The sequence below is a fragment of the Petaurus breviceps genome, unplaced genomic scaffold (assembly GCF_028583685.1).
Source record: "Petaurus breviceps papuanus isolate PSGF00001 unplaced genomic scaffold, PetGlider_PUasm1.0 90784, whole genome shotgun sequence".
Classification (NCBI taxonomy): Eukaryota; Metazoa; Chordata; class Mammalia; order Diprotodontia; family Petauridae; genus Petaurus; species Petaurus breviceps.
Genome location: NW_027187345.1, coordinates 12,702,666 through 12,722,556, shown reverse-complemented (window position 1 = coordinate 12,722,556; position 19,891 = coordinate 12,702,666). Strand labels below are relative to the sequence as shown.

The following is a 19,891-nucleotide window of genomic DNA, read 5'->3' as shown; positions in this document are numbered from 1 at the left end:
TATCAAGTTCTGAGAGGGGGAGATTGAAGTCCTCCACTAGTATAGTTTTGCTATCTATTTCTTCCTCTAACTCCCTTAACTTCCCCTTTAGGAATTTGGATGCCGTACCACTTGGTACATAAATGTTTAGTAATTATATTACTTTATTTTTGATGGTGCCTTTTAGCAGGATTTAGTTTCCTTCCTTATCTCTTTTAATCAGATCGATTTTTGCTTTTGCTTTGTCTGAGATAAGGATTGTTACCCCTGCTTTTTTTTTTACTTTAGCTGAGGCATAATATATTTTACTCCAGTCTTTTACCTTTACCCTGTGTGAATCCCACTGTTTCAGATGTGTTTCTTGTAAACAGCATATTGTAGAATTATGGTTTTTAATCCATTCTGCTGTCCACCTGTGTTTTATGGGACAGTTCATCTCATTCACATTCACAGTTATGGTTACTATCTATATCTTTCCCTTCATCCTATTCCCACCCCTGTTTATGCTTTTATTTTTCTCCTTCTTTCCCCTCCTTAAGAATTTTCCTTTTGACCACCACCTCCCTTAGTATTCCCTCCTTATCGGTCCCCCTCCCTTTTCCTTCTCTTCCCTCTTCTTCCCTCCCTTCTAAGCATCCCCCCCCCCCTTTTCTTTGACCTTCTCCCCTCCTACTGTCTGTAGGGTAAGATAGATTTTTATACTTAATGTAGTATGTTATTTCTTCCTTGGACCAAGATTGATGAAAATAGATGTCGTGCAATGCTCCTCTCCCTCCCCTCTTTCCCTTTATTATGATAGGTTTTATGTCTCTTCTCAATAGAGTCCTATACTTAACTGATTTTGTTATTCCCTTCTTACACTAGAAACCAGTGACTGTGAAGCTCATATAATATTCATCTCCCTCCTTTCTTTCCCTCTACTACAATTATTTTATGCCTCGTTGTGTGGCATAATTTACCCTTTTCTGCTTCATTCTTTCCTCTTCTTGCATTGCAGTCCCTTTGTACCCCTTAATAAGGTTTTTTATCATCATTTTGTTTAATTTATACCCATACCCTCTATCTATATCCCTTTTAAATGTTGCTATGAGTATAGAATTCTCAATATTAACAGGTCCCAGCATCTCATATAGGGATGTAAACGGTTTGCTCTTATTAAGTAACAAGTTTTGTGTGTATGTGTGTGTGTGTGTGTGTGTTTGTGGTGTGTATGTGTGTGTGTCTGTTTTTTTCCTTTCTATGTCTCTCTTGAGTCTTGTAATTGGAGGTTGAATTTTCCATTGAACTCTGGCTTTTTCATCAGGAAGGTCTGGAAGTTCCTTATATCATTGAATGACCATCTCCTTGCCTGAAAAATTATGCTCAGTTTCTCTGGATCCTTGGTTGTAAGCTGAGCCCTTTTACCTTGTGAAATATCATATTCCAGTCCCTCTGAACTTTCAGTGTAGAAACTGCCAGATCCTGTGCAATCCTTACTGTAGTTCCCCGATATTTGAATTCTTTCTTTCTGGCTGCTTGTAGTATTTTCTCCTTTACCTGATAGTTCTGGAATTTGGCTACAACATTTCGAGGAGTTTTCAATTTGGGATCTCTTTTAGGAGGTGTTAGATGAATCCTTTCAATATCTATTTTACACTCTGGTTCTAGGACCTAAGGGCAGTTTTCCTTAATGAGCTCTTGGAAGGTGTTGTCCAGGCTCATTTTTTCATCATGATTTTCTGTTAGACCAATAATTCTCATATTATCTCTCCTGGATCTGTTTTCTAGGTCAGTTGTTTTTCCATTGAGATATTTTACCTCTTTTTCTAATTTTTCGTTTTTGATGTTTTGTTTGACTGATTCTTGGTGCCTCATAGTGTCATTAGCTTCAGTTTGGTTGTTTCTAACTTTTAGTGAATTATTTTCCTGTTAGTTTTTAAAGCTCCTTTTTCATATGTTCAGATTTCCTTTTTAGTTCACACATTTTTCTTTTTAAGGAGCTGCTTTCTTCATTGAAATGTTTTTCTGTTTTTGCAATTTTTATTTTAAAAGAATTAGTCATTTTATCTTCTACCTTTCTAATTTGGTTTTCAAAGTCCCTCTTGAGCTCTTCTAAGAATGCTTTCTGGGCTTGAGACCAGTTCATATTCCCTGTTGAAGCTTCAACTGTGGGTGTGGAGTCAATACTGTCTCCTTCTGAATTTGCTTCCTCCCTCTTGCAATAATAGGATTCTAGAGTCTTTGTCTTTGCAATCTGTTTTAACCCTTTTTGAGGCAGGGCCCTAGGCCAGCCCTTCCTCTAGGACCCCAAGCCTTTACTATTTAAAATTTTGCTCTGGGGCAATAATTTCTGTGTTTTCAGGGTGTGTGTGTGGGGAGGGGATTGGAGCAGCTGGGGTTCACTCTGCCATCCTGCTCCCTGGAAGTTCAGATTGGCGATTTTTAAGTTTCCAGGCTGTGGGTTGATAGTCCCAGGGGTAGCTGCTGCCACTGCCTTGGGCCCTGCATTTTTCTCTTACCCAGCTCCAACAGATCCAGCCCTGTGGTGATAGGTCTGGGAATGACCTTTGCTGTTGGTGGGTCAACTTGTCGCCATGTTGTCTGGACCTTCATGTGCTGCCCGGACGTGGTCTGGCCATCTGTTGTTTTTAAGAATTCTAATTGTGGGGGTGGCTGGAGTCAGGAGAACCTGAGTTCAAATCCAGCCTCAGACACTTAACACTTACTAGCTTTGTGACCTTGGGCAGGTCACTTAACCCCAATTGCCCAGCCTTCCCCCTGCCAAAAAGAAAAAAAAAAGAATCCTCATTGTGAAAGATAGCTCCTCTCATCATGATATGTCATCATATCTTTATTAGTTGCTTATTGTGGCATGCAGTATTACAGATTCTGTTTTAAACCTATTTTCTGTTTAGAAAAACTTTTCTGTTTTTTCTAGCAGTTTCTGAGGATTCTTTCCCACGGTAGTTGTGTTCTAGGTTTTATTGAATACTAGTTTACCATGTTTGTTTACCTTTAGGTCTTGCTTATATGTTCAGTTCCATTGATCTACTTTCTATTTTGTAATAAAGTACCAAATTCCCTTGATGAGTACAATTTTGTAGAATAATTTGAGATTTGATATTGAGTCATTCTTGTTTTCCACTGACATTCTTGACTTTTTTGTTCCATATTAATTTTGTTATTATTTTGTCATCATTTTCTTCAGTTTTATAAGGTAGACTCTTTGGTAGTCTGATTAAATTCATAAAATAATTTAGATAGTAGTATGATCTTCATTCTCTTGAAATGGCCTGGCTATGAACAATGAATCTTTTTCAGATTTTTAAAGCCTTTTATTTATATGGATAAGAATACTTTACAATTACATTTATATAGATCTTAAACAGGTATTGAAGGTAAATTCCAGGGTTGTTTTTTTGTTGTTATTATTTTGATTGGAATTTCTCTTTCTATTTCTTTCTCTTGGGCTTTGTTAGCAATATATATGAAAAGCTAATGATTTTTGTGGGTTTCTTTTGTATTCTTCTTTGTTGTCATTATGGTTTCAATTAGTTTTTTACTGAATTGTTACTATTCTCTAGGAAAACTATCATGTTATTTACATATAGATGTAATTTTACTTCCTTTTTGCCATGCTCATTCTTTACATTTCTTTTTTTTTTTTTTGTTTTATTCCTATAGCCAGCATTTCTAGACCTATATCAGACAATAAGGGAGATAGTGGACATTTTTGTTTTACTTCAGTCTCACTGGGAAAGTTTCGGTGTTTTTCCATTGGAATTAGCATGTACTGTTAATTTTCAGTTTTCTCAAAATGTGTGCCTGAAGCTTGAGTTTCAGTGGTCTGAAGGAATTCATTTTTTCCCCCTTCCTGATACAGATACTTTGAATATAACTCATCACCATGGTAGGGAACCTGTGAGCTATAACAACCCAGAAAATCTGTGATTCTGCCATGTAGAGCTGTGTTATGAATTTTGAAAGATAAAACTGAACAAGGTAAATCTAGTTTTGAAATACAGAGTTGAAAATTAGCTGTTTCATAATAATCACTGTGACAGTCAGAGACATATGCCTATTTTGATTTTTTAAAAAAGGATCTGTGATTTCGTCAGTATGAGTATCCACTTCACCAGAAGAGGTGACATCCTCTCCAAGAAATAGCCTTGTGCAATAGAAAAAGTACACTGGACTCAAAGTCAGGAGAGCTGAATTGGCCTCCTAATCTGTCACTAATTTACTGTGTGATCCTAGGTAACTCATTTAATCTGAGCCTCAGTTTTTTCAGCTTCAAAATGAAGGGACTGAACTTAATCCTTACTTGTCCCTCTTTTTCTGCTTTTGTCAAATGTAAAACACACATACATACACACACACATATGCACACCCCAACCAAACCACTGACTCCTTTTTTTACCTAATGAGCTATGAATCAGCACATACAAAAAAATCATCACCTAGTAGTCAGCTTTCCATTGATGAGACTCTCCATTTTTAGCTTTGACTTGGATAACAGCCACACAGACTTTCACTTTTATCATACTTGAAGCCTTTCCAACTTAGTGGAAGCTTGAGAGTTTATGCTTTGTTGGTATAGCCTTTGTGAATCCAGGGTTAATGCTAAGCCATAAAGAGATATCAGGATAAGACATTATTGGAAAGAGTAGTGCTTCTTAGGGTTGCCAAAGCAATATCGACCCTGGAGATATGTGCCTGCTAGTCTGGATGTAAATCCGGCAGGCTTTCTTTTCTTCAGCCCTGGGATTTACACAGCTGGATTTAACTAATAAATTTCACTTTCAGATCCTTAAAAGGTGAGTACAGAAATGCCATTAGGAATGAATGTGCTGACAAGGGGAGATAAGGGGAAGAAGCCCAGAGGAGAGAGAGGATACTGGTGAAGAAATGATAGATATACCTCCCTCCCTTCCTTTATTCTTCCCTTCTGCTTTTCCTCTTTCTTTCCTTCCCTTCACCTTTCCTTCCTCCCTAATACAGAACTAGTATTTTCTCACTTCTTGTCCTTTTTCTTTCTTTTCCTTCTTGGGAGGTAATTATGTTCCTTTCCCAATTTCTGTTTCTTAAGAGGTTTATTTTTTTTTCCTGTTTTACTATTGCTTTAAAACTGGTTTCTCTAGAATAAATGTGATTAACCATTGCATAACTGATCTTTGTGTGTCCTTGTGCAAATGACACAAAAGGAGAAGCAATCATTGATAAAGTTCAATTGGAGATATTAAAAAAAATTCTCAGGCGTGTTTGATGGTATAGGTGTTGGAGTGATAAAATATATGAATAAAAGATAAACATTGATTTATATTTTTATAACTTCCAAGAGGACAAAAAAACTTGAAAGACAGATCTGGAGCATTCTAATCAAAGAGTTTACTTGTCTTTTGTAAGGGGAGACTTTGATGATCTGGAGCTGATTTAAGAGTAACTAATTTTCTCTCCCCGTTGTTTTTTGCTCCAGTGAGCTTGAAAGGAAAACCAAGCCACACCTGTTATCACAAGCCCACATATACATCCAAGGGGCAAAGCCAAGAAGATGAATAGAGGAAAAAGTCTTACCCAAAGGAGAGGACAAAAGGAATGGCTGGTATATAGTGACCAAACCTGTACAAAGATGGGGTCTAAAAAGATGTGATTAGCCTCTCTTCCTTAGGGCAACCTACAAATATTCTAAAAGCTGTTGAGTTTGTATCTCAACTTCTTCATAGTTTTGACCAAATAGATTTTGGGAAAATATTTTGTAAACATCTGATTACTGACTCCAGCTCATCAAAAGTTCCCCAAGCTGAGGCTGTCTTTGACACTACTGCCCTTAGGGATTGTTGTTTGTTGATTCTTCATCATCTGCTAGGTGTTAATCTGCACTCCATTGATGCCAGATCATCACAGTTGGAAGTCAGGGCTTTCCTAACTTCTTCCCAAGTTGTCTTATGTTGGACAGCTCCTTTACGTGGACTTTTAATTTTTTCTTCCACTTTGGGGTTCATTTTGGGACATTATTTTAAATTATTTTGGGGAGAATTTGGGAAAGTCAGTTAATTTCCTGCTTTATTCCACCATCTTTTCAGAATTCTCTCTTTTTGTTAGTCTTTTAAAGAAACTAATTCTGTTTTTTACCATTTTTATAATATTTTAAGTTTTGTCATTTAAAAATTTTTCAATATTTTATTTGTACTTAATTTTGTTTTTTTATGTTCTATTTTTAAAAACTGCATGTTTATTTTAATGAATTCTCTCTTTTTCTGTTTTGTCCTTATGTTTTTCCAATAATACATTTTATTCTTTGAGGACTACATTAGCACCATCACAACAATTTGGATAGAGCTCTCAGTACAAATGGAATTTTCCCCCAGGAGAATTTTACCAGGAATGAACATCAAGCTCAGTGTCCTATTATTTAAAGAATCTTGCTTCTTACTTGTTTTGAAAATTGAGAAATCTATCCGTTTCCTAATACTATGGCATCGCTCCCATCTTCCATGATTATGTATGGAGGTTTTGAAGCAGAGGCTAGATGACCACTTGTCAAGTATGTATGCTGTGAATTCCTTTGAGGTCTGGGTTGGCCCACATAACCGCTGAGGTCCCTTACAACTCCAGATTTTGTGACTGTATGACAAAAAATTAATTTTATTAGCTACTTCCGGGGGCAAAAGGGAATCAAAAGATGGTATAGGACAAGTGTTTGGGGGTATATAAGACAGTGGTCATTGAAAATAAAGAGAAAGCATATCTATTCAAATATAGTTTTGCTTTCATTTTTTTCCTACCAATGAATGATCTTCAAGAACAGAGAAAACATGGTAAATGGAACTGAAACTCAAGGAAAACAAAGCCTGCAGAAATAAAGGAACATGAATTTGCCCTCAGTGAATTCAAGACTAGACCAAGATGAGTTACTTTTTAGGGTACATCCTACATTCATTCTTGAGAGCTTTAATTATTAGTCTCTGTTCTTAGCTTTAGCTCTTCTGACATTCTTACAGAATTCTTTCAATTTTTCATATTAATTCTTGGATACTTGCCTAATCCTCCATATTTTGTACATGTCTTATTAAAATCCATGTGTAGGCAATAAGTTGTATATTCACATATCATCTCATTAAGGACTTCTCCTTCCTCACTGGAGTATACTCCATTTTTATTTTATTTTTGTTTTTTTCTCACAAGTATTTAATTCTTCATAACATAGAGACCCTCTTGGGCTGATTTCCTCTGTAAAATTTAGGATGTAGGATTCTTCTTAGCCTTACTGTGAACTCCTTGACATTTTTTCCTTCCCAGGTAAATGTGTATGTAAGACTATACTAGTTCTTTCATAATATTACTATATTATGGCACCTTAGGGTAGTGATAGCAACTGTTAAATTCATAAAGTTTACCTAGTAGGACTTTCCTAGAGGCTAGTGAATAATAGTTATATTGACTAATTCCTTTATGTTAGGTATTCATTGACTCTCATTGCTGAAATTGTGGTTGATGGCTGTCTAATATACTTTAAAAAAAACTGTTGTGTAAAAAATACATTCTACTCTGACTCTACAAAATGCCAAGTAGAATTAAGATCATATTTGCATCCTCTAGTACCAACATCTTTCTGACACTAAGAAGGGGCTTGTAAGCATCCCTTCAGTCATAGTTGAGAGTTTTGAGAGGATAGTAATGTCCTTATTTCTGGTAAGTCATATGTAGCACCAGGTCTGCATCCAAATTCTCATTATCTAAAATCTTACTTGCACTAGCAGGCTGGGTCCCTGGAGGGTGACTTTCCTTGTCCCTTCATGGGTCTAAAGATTTATATAAGGGGATGAGACAAAGAGGTGTTTTTCTAGTACTCTTACTCATGTGTTTCTACTAATTATTCATATTAATTAGTTAGCTAGGCTTAATGACTTTTAGAAATGGATATTTACCAACATAGTAGAACATTATCTTTCCCACAGGTACATTCAGATTCTAGGAAAAAGTGGGCTTAGCTTTAGAGCATATGTGGTGAAATGAGGGAACTTATAGCCCCTACAAGTACTTTTGCTAGGGGTCCCTTGTCCCTTTTCCCCACTTTGTGGGACCCTCATAAAGTTTCTCTTAGGCATGGTATGCTTTTATGCTGGACTCCTTGTACAGTCCTGAAGCTTCTTTTTCTCAGTGTGTCTAGTTCATCCTTGGCTTCTGATACACTGTTTTATGATAGTCCATAGATGTTGCTAGAATTGCAAGAAGTCCTCAATCTTCCAGATTTTCACAGGTCATCCACTGGTCAAGTTGGGGGTGGTGGCAAGACAAAGACCCTTCTTTTGCTCCAGTGCCCCCAAGTTATACTGCTAGACTGACTTCTTGATTCTGAACTAGTTATTTTATAAAAGACCAGCCCAATGTGACTGAGTCTTCATACCCAAACCTAGTATACTTTCTGGGTAGCTTAATTTCATTTCATTTAAGAGTTAGACACTCCCCACTCTTTCTCTACCTGATTAATCTGGTTGCTCTCACCTAATCTAATGCCTTTGGTTGATTAATTCAATACAGATATCTAGGCCTTATTCAAATATAGTTCATTTCTCTGATTGAGAATTCCAGGCTCTTGGTAATTATTGAGGTAGGAGTATGGAATTTCCCTCTTACATGCACAAATGACAGTAAAATAAATGATTAGAGTAGAGAAGGAAGGTTTTACTCTTCAAAGTAAAAGATGGAGGAATTAATTTTGTGCTCAGACCAGAATGAAATTTGGAATTTTTTCTGTCAGTTCCACAAAATTAATAAGACTCTATAGGCAGGCCCCACAGATACCTTAAAGTTTTAACTTTATACATAATTATTTCTGAACTTGAATGAAACTTAAGAAATTTTGATGAAAATTAACTAAACAAAAATTCTGGCGTTGCATTTGTGTATGGAATAAAAAAAAGACAAAGGGGAAAAAAAACAAGTTAGTAGTGATGCACTTGATAGAGAAGGACAATTCAAGTTTAGTGACTTTCATTCTTATGATGGGCCCACTTGACACCAACTTTAAGAAACTATCCATAATGTATGAAAAGGTTGGACATACTTTTTCATTTTTGTATTGATTTATATACCTCAAAATAGTTTTGTGATAATAGTTCTTAGTGAAATAATTTTGTCAAGAGGAATTTAATCATTATGAAAGGTAAAATTCAATTGGCTTTTCCTAATGTAGAAGCTATATTATGGTTCATTATTATTATTATTATTATTTGGCTAGTGGTAACAAACTACAGAATAAAAAGGACATTTGTATAGGAGCAAAATATCTACAATGAACTTTGGACCTTAATGCTGTGATAAAAGCTGTCTATATTAAGCTGCAATGCACAGAACATTACTTGATTATATCATTTGAAGACATCAATAATGACTTTACTCAAAAAGTTTACTAATAAAAAAGAAAAAAAGTTTATATAACTGTTATATATTTAAAAGGAATAGTGAGTTGTACATAATAGATTTGTAGTTTCATGTATAGTCACCTTTTAAAATTATGCTATGTTATGGAAATGCTTATTTTATTCCATAAATTAAGAATAAAATAAATTTTTAAAAGTGTTATTAACAGGTTATTCACAATATATATTTTATCCTCTATTTTGGACTTAGAATTGCAGAATGTTAGACTAGTTTAACCTCCTCCTGTGTCATATTAGATAACTAAAGACTAAAAAGTTTAAGTATTTTGCCCAAAGTTTGAGTTAGAGTTATTACTAAAATTCATATCTTCCTCTTTCTAAGTCTAAGTATTGTCCTTATTACAACAAAGGGGGGGAGTTGTTCTGAAAGGTTTCTTGCATATAGGTTATTGTGCTGTAATTTTAGATACAAATGGGGACAAATTGAGAAGATATTAGCTCTATTGGGTCAGGTAGGTGACTGAATGGATTAAGTGCTGGACCTGGCCCAGGTGAATTTGGAGGCACACATTTTCCTGAGTTCAGATCTGACCTCAGACACTTACTAGCTGTGTGACCTTGGGAAAGTCATTTAACCCTGTTTCCCTAAGTTTTCTCATCTCTAAAATGAACCAGAGAAGGAAATGGCAAACCACTGTTGCATCTTTGCCAGGAAAACCCCAGATGGGATCACAAAGAGTTGACCATGACTAAAATGACTGAACAACAACAATTAATCTTTTTGGTTTGGGCTTATTTTTTTTCTTAGTCAGTGTTATGTACTTAACATTATGTTGGCATTTCCATAGAATGGTTTTATGGGGTCACATATGCTCCCATATATGTCCCTCTGTGGGTCTTTGGAAACAGTATTTGAAGTCTCCATGTGAAGAATATATTTGTATTATGTGAATTAAAAACATAAATGTAGCCTAGGGCATTATCTGTTAAGTGATAACATTTTAGCTCAATTAGTTTATGAGCTTAGTTTGAGTTACCTAGTAGTGGTTATAGGATCTTAGACTTAGAGATTAAAAGAACTATAGAAGCCACTGAGTCTAAATCCTTCATTTTACAGGTGAGGAAGCTGAGGCATAGAGAAGTTAATCAATTTGCTTATGGATCTGAGAGAATAGCATTGTAGAACAGGTAAATTTTGAGGGATCATGAAGGTCTACAGCAAGAGTTTTCCTAAACTGAAGCAGGGAAACCCATTATGACATGCCACATGAATAGGTTTTATGTGATATAATTTTAGTGGTGGTTATAATTTCCCCACTGAAACTTTGAATATTAAATGACGTATTGTCAAAAAGAAATTCTCATGCATAGTCATCTTTGGATATTAAGCTAGGATTAATTTTATATAAGTGTTTAATGTGAAAGAATTGCTTTTTCCACAGAATCACTGAATTTCAGATGTCGAAGGGGACTCAGTAGCCATCTAGTATGGTCTGTGTCTGCATGAGGATAAGTGAGCATGTAGACTTTGCTTAAAGAAGAGCAGGCTTCTTTCTCCCAATGCAGTTGCCTGTTCCACTTATTTGTTGTTCAGTTATATCTGACTCTATGTGGTCCAGTGGACAAAGTCCATGGTTTTCTTGGCAAAGGTTCTGGAGTGGTTTATTATTTCCTTCCCTCCCCCCTCTTTTTCAGATCAAGAACTGAGACAAAATAGGGGCTAAATGACTTGCCCAGTGGATTGGAGGTAGAAAACTTGAGTTCTTGTGCCAACCCTTTGCTGTGTGACCATAGTCCAGCCACTCAGCATCAGTTTACACATCTGTAAAATGAATGGTCTTTAAAGACCCTTCCAGCTCTAGCTCTATTGGTAGTATACCATCAGACCACGGAGATGCTAAGTAAATAGCTAAATCAGATAAACTCCAACCCAGCTGCTCCAAGTCCAAATCTTAGGGTCTTTCCATTTCACTGGATTGTGTCCTCCTAGTTTCTGCGGGGACTTCTAGAAGGTCCTAGAGCTAAGATACTTAGCTAGTCACACAGCTAGTAAGTGTTTGAGACCAGATTTAAACTTAGATCTGCCTGACTCTAGGCTTGGTGTTCTATCCATTTGTAACACCAGTGCAATATTCACAGCGCCCACGGTGGCTATGAATATGCTGGTATAGTTGTGAATCACAAAATATAACAGGCTCTCTACATGGATGACAGAACCAAAGCATTTATTCAAATACCAGAAAACCTAGTCCCCAATCCAGAAAGTCAAATTCATTACAGTAACCATGAAGTTGGTACACATAACCAATACAGCAAACACCCAAACCCTCCCTCAGTCAGACCTTCAAAACAAAACAGACTCCCTCAAGCAAGGGTCCTCCCTCCTCTCTTTCATTCATGGTGGCTCCTCAGCCTCCACACTGCTTGCTACCAGAAGTACTCGGTTCTTCTCACTTCTCTTCTCAGTTCTTCTCAGTTCTTAGTTCAGTTTTCAGTTCCTTTCTCAATATCTCTCTCTCCAGCAATTTCTCAATTTCTCTCTCTCGTATTATGTAAATATTATATAAAAGTATTATATAAATTATAATTTATATATAATTATATAAAAATTATATAAATTATATTAAAAAGTATTATATAAATCTCATATTATATATAAATTTCTCAATTTCTCTCATTATATAACACGATGTTTTTCCTTTCCTATTGTTAAACTTTTTTATGCCTCTGTTAAATCTTGTATTTGAAGATCAGATTTCCTGTTGAGCTCTGGTCTTTTCATCAGGAAGTTTTGGAAGTCCTTTATTTCATTGAATGGCCATTTCCTCACCTGAAAGGTTTTGCTTACTTTTGCTGGGTAGTTGACCTTGGTTGTAATCCAAGCTCCTTTGCTTTATGGAATATTATATCCCAAGTCCTCTGATCTTTTAACGGAGAAGCTGCAATAATACATATATATATATATATATATATATATATATATATATATATATATATAATTATATAACAATAATTCCTTACTTCTGTTTGATTCCAGGCATGATATTATCATTCCATGATATTTAAATTCTTCTTTCTGACTGCTTGCAGTATTTTCTCCTTGACCTCATAATTCTGGAATTTGTCCACAGTATTCCTTGGTGTTTTCAATTTGGGGTCTCTTTCCTGGTGTATTCTTTTGATGTTTATTTTACCCTCTGGTTCAAGGACCTCAGGGCAGTTTTCCTTGATGATTTCTTGAAAGATGCTATCCCCGCCCTTTTTTTGGTCATAGCTTTCGGGTAGACCAGTAATTCTTAAATTATATCTCTTGGAACTATTTTCCAGGTCATAGGTTTTTCAGCTGTTCCACTGAGATAGTTTACATTTTCTTCTATTTTTTTTCATTTTTTAAAATTTTGTTTGAGTGATTTTTTTATTTTAAGCAATCAGGGTTAAGTAACTTGGTCAAGGTTACACGGCCAGTTATTTCTGGGTGTGGTGCTGAGTGTCTGAGCCCAGATTTGATCCCCAGGTCATCCTGACACTGGAGCCGGTGCTCTTACTCACTGAGCCACCTGGTTGCCTCTTTGAGTGATTCTTGATGTCTCATAGAATTGTTAGCTTCCACTTGCCCATTTTTAAGGAATTATTTTCTTCAATTAGCTTTTGTACCTTCTTTTCCATTTGACTCATTTTACTTTTTAAGGAGTTCTCTTCAGTGATTTTTTTGTACCTCCTTTACCATTTGGCCAATTGTGTTTTTTAGGGACTTGTTTTCTCCAGGTACATTTTTTCCATTGGTCAATTGTGTTTTTTTTTTTTTTTAAAGCAGGTGGGGTTAAGTAACTTGCTCAAGGTTACACGGCCAGTTATTTTTGTGTGGGTGCCGAGTATCTGAGGCTGGAACTGATCCCATGTCTACCGACGCTGGGGCTGGCACTCTTACTCGCTGCGCCACCTGGCCACCCCTAAGCAATTGGGGTTAAGTAACTTGCTCAAGGTTACACGGCCAGTTATTTTCGTATGGGTGTTAAGTATTTGAGCCTGGAACCGATTCCAGGTCTCCTGACTCTGGGGTCGGTGCTCTTACTCATTGCACCACCTGGCCGCCCCAGATCAATTGCGTTTTTTAAGGAATTGTTTTCTACAGTCAGTTTTTGTCCTTCCTTTTCCAAGCTATTGAATCTTTCTTGCATATTTCTCATTTCTTTTCCTAATTTTTCTTCTACCTCTCTTATTTGACTTTTAAAATCCATCTTGAGCTTTTCCAAGAATGCTTTTTGGGCTTGAGACCAATTCATATTTCCCTTAGAGGTTTCTGATGTAGGTATGTTGACAATGTTGTCCTCTTCTGAATTTGTGCCTTGATCTTCCCTGCTCCCATAATAAGAATCGATGGCTGTCTGTTTCTGCTTCTTGCTTATGGTGTTTGCCTAATTCCTGGCTTTTAGAATTGAGTTCTCCTGCTGGAGCATAGGGGGAACTGACCCAAACTTCTTTTGTTGGGAACCTGGGACCTGGTCACTGGCTTTGTGTGTTGGGGCCTCAGGTGCTGGAAACTGGAGGCTGTAGGGGTCTGGCAGTTTTCCTGGTACTGAGCTGGGATCCTCAGTACTTGAGCTCTCTGGATGGACATGGGGAGTCTGACTCCTGGAGTACACCTGCTCACCTGGGCTTCTTTAAAACACTTGGAACGTTTGGCTGCTAGAGTTGTCTGCCAGCCTGGAGTTGTGCTTCTTGGAGCTGTGCTGAAGCAGGGGGAGTTTTGCTTTTTTCAAAATTTACTATTCAATGGAATTAGAAAACTTTCACATTAAATACTTTTGTCTGTTTTATTTAATCATTTTCCCTTTAGGAAGATATCATCCCTATATTAATAAGTTGACCACAAATATAGGTTAGAGTTGTAAGATGTTCATGTTTGCATTCTATATAGTATATTTAATAGATTTAGTATGGTACTCATGAAACTTCTTGGTTATAGAAATTTGCTATAAAAGGAAAAAGAGGGATGTAGTTATAATGACATCATGTAGCATAACAGGGAAAAACTCCCATACCTGTGTTTGATTCCAGGCATGAGTCCTTTCTGACAGCCAACCATGTAGTCACAGGGTGTTAAAAGCAAGACTCAGGATTAACCAGTTGGAATTTTCCTTTTCAGAAAAGAAATAACACAGTGGGGAAGTAGAGTCAGGAGGATCATAACTAGGCCATGCCAAGGTCATCCCTAAAACTTTTCCCAGGCACAAAATCTAACTTTAGCAGTTCCCACATTGCACGCATACCATTTTCTACTGTTGGCTTCATGACAATTCAGACAAGTACCCCTGTAATCAAAGCTCAGATCGATAGTAAATTATATTTCCAGGAATCTTTGCCTTAAGTAGCAAAATTTCACTAAACACAACTTAGGGCTTGAATATCTTTCTTGATATTTTCCTAACAGTGAATATTTCATTTGTCCTTTACTTAAAAATTAAAATTCATCACATTCCGGGGCTTCAGACATATAGCTCATATCTGATAGTTGACTCATTGTTAATATTTTGGAGCTACATCTTTCAGCTACCCTATTCATTTTCATAATAGCCAAGAATTTCAGATGAAAATTTGCTATTACACATTATCTCTTTTATAACGAAATTTATCTTATTAAATATTTAACGATTTTATAACATCTTTTTTTTAATCACATCCTTTTAAAGGTCCCATTCATGTGTAACAGCATCCATATTAAAGAGTTGTTTTGTCTAACATCATTTCTGTTACAGTAGTTTCTCAAATTTCATGATATAAGAGAATTTAGAAATACAATAACAACACAGACAGTAAACTTTAGATGACATCAATTGCATTTCCAAATTACCACATATAAAAACTCTGATTTTTATTACTTTTGACATTTTAAAACCACTTTAGAGTCATCACATATGGAACAATTACATTCAATTAAATAATAATAATGTAGTGCTTAGCATATACCAGTCACTCTGTTAAGCACTTTATTGTAATTATAATTTATTAGGCTATTTGTAATTTACTAGTGGAGGTTTAGGGAAAGCAGATATATTTTGTTTGGATTCAGATATATTGTTTGAGGTTCTGTGTACTGGACTTGAAGTAGTATTTGTATTTTGACCCTGTCACTAGTTGACTGGCTTTGAGCAAGGTGCTTAACCACCCTAAGTTCCTCATATGTAAAATGGGTAGGTTGAGCAGTTTATCTCTGTGTTCTCCTCCAGTTGTAATGTTTCATTTTCATCAGTCAGTGAACACTTTTTAAGCCCCCACAGCATTCCAAGCACTGTGTTAAATACTGGGTATACAAGAAGAAGCAAAAGACAGCCCCTGCCCTCGAGGAGTTTGCAATCTAGAGGGGAAACAGTATGCAAATCCCCTTGAATTAAGATCAAAAGATCATTGGTTTAGAGCTGAAAGAGAACTTAGAGGTCATCTAGTCCAACTCTGCCTTTTCATAGATGAAGAAACTGAAGCCCAGGGGTATTGAGTGACCTACTCCAAATCCCATTGGTAGTAAGTAGTCTTCTGACTCCCAAGTCTAGCTCTTCCCCCCCTTCCCCCCTACACTATACTGACTTCTAATAGTCTATGATTTTGTAAGTCAGTGAAGTTAACATTTAGGTAAAGATATTCAGCAGCCAGATGGAAATATGGGAAATATGGAAGCTTGGAGGAAGTGACCAGATAGACTTGGGAATCATCTTCATAGACATAAGTTATGAGAGTGAATAAAATTATCAAGAGAAAGAGAGAAGTCAAGGACGGAACCCTTTCAAGGCCTCAACATTTTATTAAAAGTCTTGGAAATTTATGATAGCATTGTATGATTTGAATCAATAGAATTTTGAATTAGTAAATAGGTAGTTACAGTGAATTAATAAATACGTAGCTACGTCTGTGGATCTCCAGTGACTTCTTTGTTGTTTTCCTAAGGATTTTAAGTCTCTGGATCCCTAAGACTTATTTGAGCCATAGTTATTCTTCTGATATATAGTTAAGCATAGGACTTTCAAATAATGTAATCCTTTTATTTTCTGTGAGTTTTAAATATTTTAAATTAACTTATCTTTCTTTTTCTAGTCAGTCATCTTTTGGGAGTAGTACACAGTCTGGTTTGACTGAAATAAAAAGAGGAAAATTCCCAATTTGGCCAGAATGGAATGAAGCAGATATAAATGCAGAAAAGTGGGATGGAGGAAAAGGAGCAAAGGAAAAAGATAAATCTGGAAAAAGTCCCATTTTAGTAAGTATAATATAAACTTTATAGATTTTCGTTATAACATTTTTTATTTATTATATGCTAATATACTTAGTGATATGGTAGTTTGGAGCAGCCCATCACCAGGTCATCTTCAGCTAGATTAACTTTTTGAATTCAGCTACTCTTGAAGATTGTCTAATAAATTTCATTTAGTCTATAGAGATAAGAGGGAAATATTTCCATAGAATCATTTTGATGGGGGGGGGGCGTCAAGGAGTTCAGGGAGTCCAGGAACCCCAATAACCAGTCTCTGGGAAGCAGTCTGGAATGAATTCATGAACTCAAGCATTCTCTGAGGCAAAGTGGCAAAGATTTATTGTTACGCTATACGGCAGGCAAGAGTTCTTAGGGAACCTGCAACCTTAGAGGGGTACAGTTAAAGTTTATATAGGATAAACTGTAAGTAGAACCTGTGCCAAATATGCTAACTAGTTGAGTCAGGTTGGGATTAGGGAGGAGTTAAGGAGTGGTCAGTTCTTAAAGGAACATGCACTTTTAATATCTACCATGCAAGGCGTATTGGTCAGAATTCACTGGGAAATAGGCCAATGTGGGACTGCGTGGAGGAGTAGTTGTAGGCTTGAAACATCACTAAGTCAGCTAGTAGTGAGGGCTGACCAAGATGCTACCCGTCAATGTCATGTTTGACAAGATGGATGTTGGGAGAATACATATGTCCCAAGCTAACAAGGGATTTAGGATGTGTATAATGAGCTAGGGAGTATACATATGACTGAGTCTAGGATATATATGATAGGAATGACCCAGTACACAGATGCTTTAGCTAATACACAGATGGGTCAAACCACTAAATTCTATAAGTGCAGCTGGCCACTGTATCAGGAAGAGAGAGAGGTATTTTGCTAGAGTAGCTGCCCTTGAGCTAGAGGGAAACAGCCTGAAACAGTGTGTTGAGGCTAGGGAGAAATGTGATTTTGGAACTGGATGTGATTTTACAAACCGTGGTTCAAGCACAGGCACTCAAACACCCCATCAATTTCAAAATTACCCAAATTTTGGATTTCTTTTTTGCTTTGACATTCACACTATAATTTTGCTTGCCTTCATATTCTCAGTGCTTAGTACAGTGCCTGGCATGTAGGAGGTGCCTAATAAATGTATTTTGAAAGACCGATCCACACTGATAAAAATCATAGTTCCTTTAAGTATTTTCTTGCTTTCAAAAACATCTGTGACTTTGTTGTTCAGGCTGCTAGGTTGAGCTCAGCATTCAACTATGTTTTTAGGCTGTAATTTACTTAACAGTAATACTCCTAGAGGAGTAGTTTTCAGTCTTTTTTGAGTCATGGACCCCTTTGGCCATCTGGTAAAGCCTATGGACTCCTCACAAGATTTTAATTGCATAAAATTACAAATATAGGATAATTAAAGATTTAAGATATAATTATTAAAGTATTTTTTAAAAAATAAGGTCACAGAATCCCCTCAGGTTGAGAAATTCTGTCCTAGAACCTTATAAAAATCTTTAGCATGCTAGACTAATAGACAAATTTTCAAGTTGTAAGTACTGGGCAGTTAGTTGGCATAGTGGATAAAACACTAGACCTGGAGTCAGAAAGACCTGAATTCAAATCTGGCCTCTGACTCCTGCTAGCTGTGTGGCTCTGAGGCAGTCACTTAACCTCCCTTTGCCATAGTTTCCCTATATGTAAAATGGAGATAAAGTAATACCTATCTCCTAGGGTTGTTGTGAGGATAGAGTGAAATAATTTTAAAGAGCTTAGCACAGTGCCTACCACATAGTAAGCACTATATTGCTATTATTATTTTAATAAGGTATTTTAAAATTGTAGGCAATAGCAACGTTCTGTTCATTGAATGCTGTGATACCAAGGATGAATTGTATGGAATAATTTGTATACAACAGGTACTCAGTAGTTTCCAACTCTTAGTTATGTCACAGTTTTAAAAAAAATTCTAAATATTGACAGATGAGAGAATATTCTGGAGACGTTCTAGTTAATATTATGACAGCTACACACGTTTCCTAGTAGGATTTTTTTTTTTTTTGATAATCATGAATCCATGTGAAAAGTCTTGCAAAAGTAACTCTAAAATGTGAGTTATATTTAGTCATATATTTAATGAACTAGTGAATTATCAGGTCAAATTTAGAGCTGGGAATGCCTTACAGACCATTTATTTTGACCACCCCCTTAATGTACAGATACAGAAAGTGAGGCCCACAGAGGTTGTTATTTGCCCATGGTTAGTAAGTAGTAGCAGGCAGCTAGGTGGCTCAGTGGATAGAGTGCTGGATCTGGAGTCAGGAGGACTCATCTTCCTGAATTAACATCCTAGCCTTTGACTCTAACTCTTATGATGATGGGCAAGTCACTTAACTCTGCCTCAGTTTCCTCATCTGTAAGATGAGTTGGAGCAGAAAATGGTAAACCACCTCTGTATCTTTACGAACAAAACCCCAAATGGGGTTATGAAGAGTTGGACATGACTGAAAAATGACTGAACAACAAGTACAAGTAGTAAGTGACTGGGGAGCTTATGAACCTTTATTGAGAAGAATAGGACATGACAGGAAATAGAAAATTCACAAAAATCAGTAATTTAAATATTTGTCTTTTAATTTTTTTACTCATATACTGTTGATAATAAATGGTGGGTTATATGCACACTTAGTAAAAGAACTCAGTTTGCTTACTAATTGTTTATTTTTAATTTTTGAAACATCTCTTTTGAAGTCTCTGGATAATTTATTTTGCCTCTCAAGAGAAAATTTCCTTTTTCAGTGTTTGTTAATGACTTTTTGATTCCTAATATGCACCTTTTTACCTGTAATAGCATTTATTTGATGACCCTGAAGGGAAGATTGAAATGCCACCATCACTAAAAGTTTTTTCATGGAAACGTCCCCAGGAGATTTTGATCAATAAGGTACAAAGCTTTGTTTTAATAACCAATGAAGTGTATTGATCAATAACTTGGATACAGTATTAGAAATATAAATATAATAATAGCAGCCATATATATGTGTATATATGTATATACATAGCTCTTTAAGGTTTGCAGGTTGACTCATTTGATCCTCACACCTACCACAGGAAGGAGAGGTGTAGCAGCAAGCACCCCAAGCACATCCTCAGGGTTTGCTGCCCATACAGGTTCTTGGATCTGCTTTGTTAAAGGAAAGCAACTCAAAATGGGTTAACAAGCTTACTTTAATCAGTCAGACCATATATCCTTTACCTTGTTCAGGGCAAAAAGGTCAGCACCCCGAACTTCAAAGTATACAGGCAGAATTATC

General features: G+C 36.3%; 1 protein-coding gene across 1 annotated transcript in view; it reads left to right on the top strand.

Annotated features, from left to right (window-relative positions):
- The window catches only part of ADGB (androglobin), a 214,258-nt gene that overhangs the window by 3,447 nt on the left and 190,920 nt on the right, over positions 1-19,891 (top strand). The window contains exons 2-3 of the mRNA XM_069069729.1: positions 16,428-16,590; positions 19,429-19,521. Of these exons, the coding sequence (XP_068925830.1) occupies positions 16,428-16,590; positions 19,429-19,521 (256 nt within the window). The remainder of the gene's footprint in view (positions 1-16,427; positions 16,591-19,428; positions 19,522-19,891) is intronic.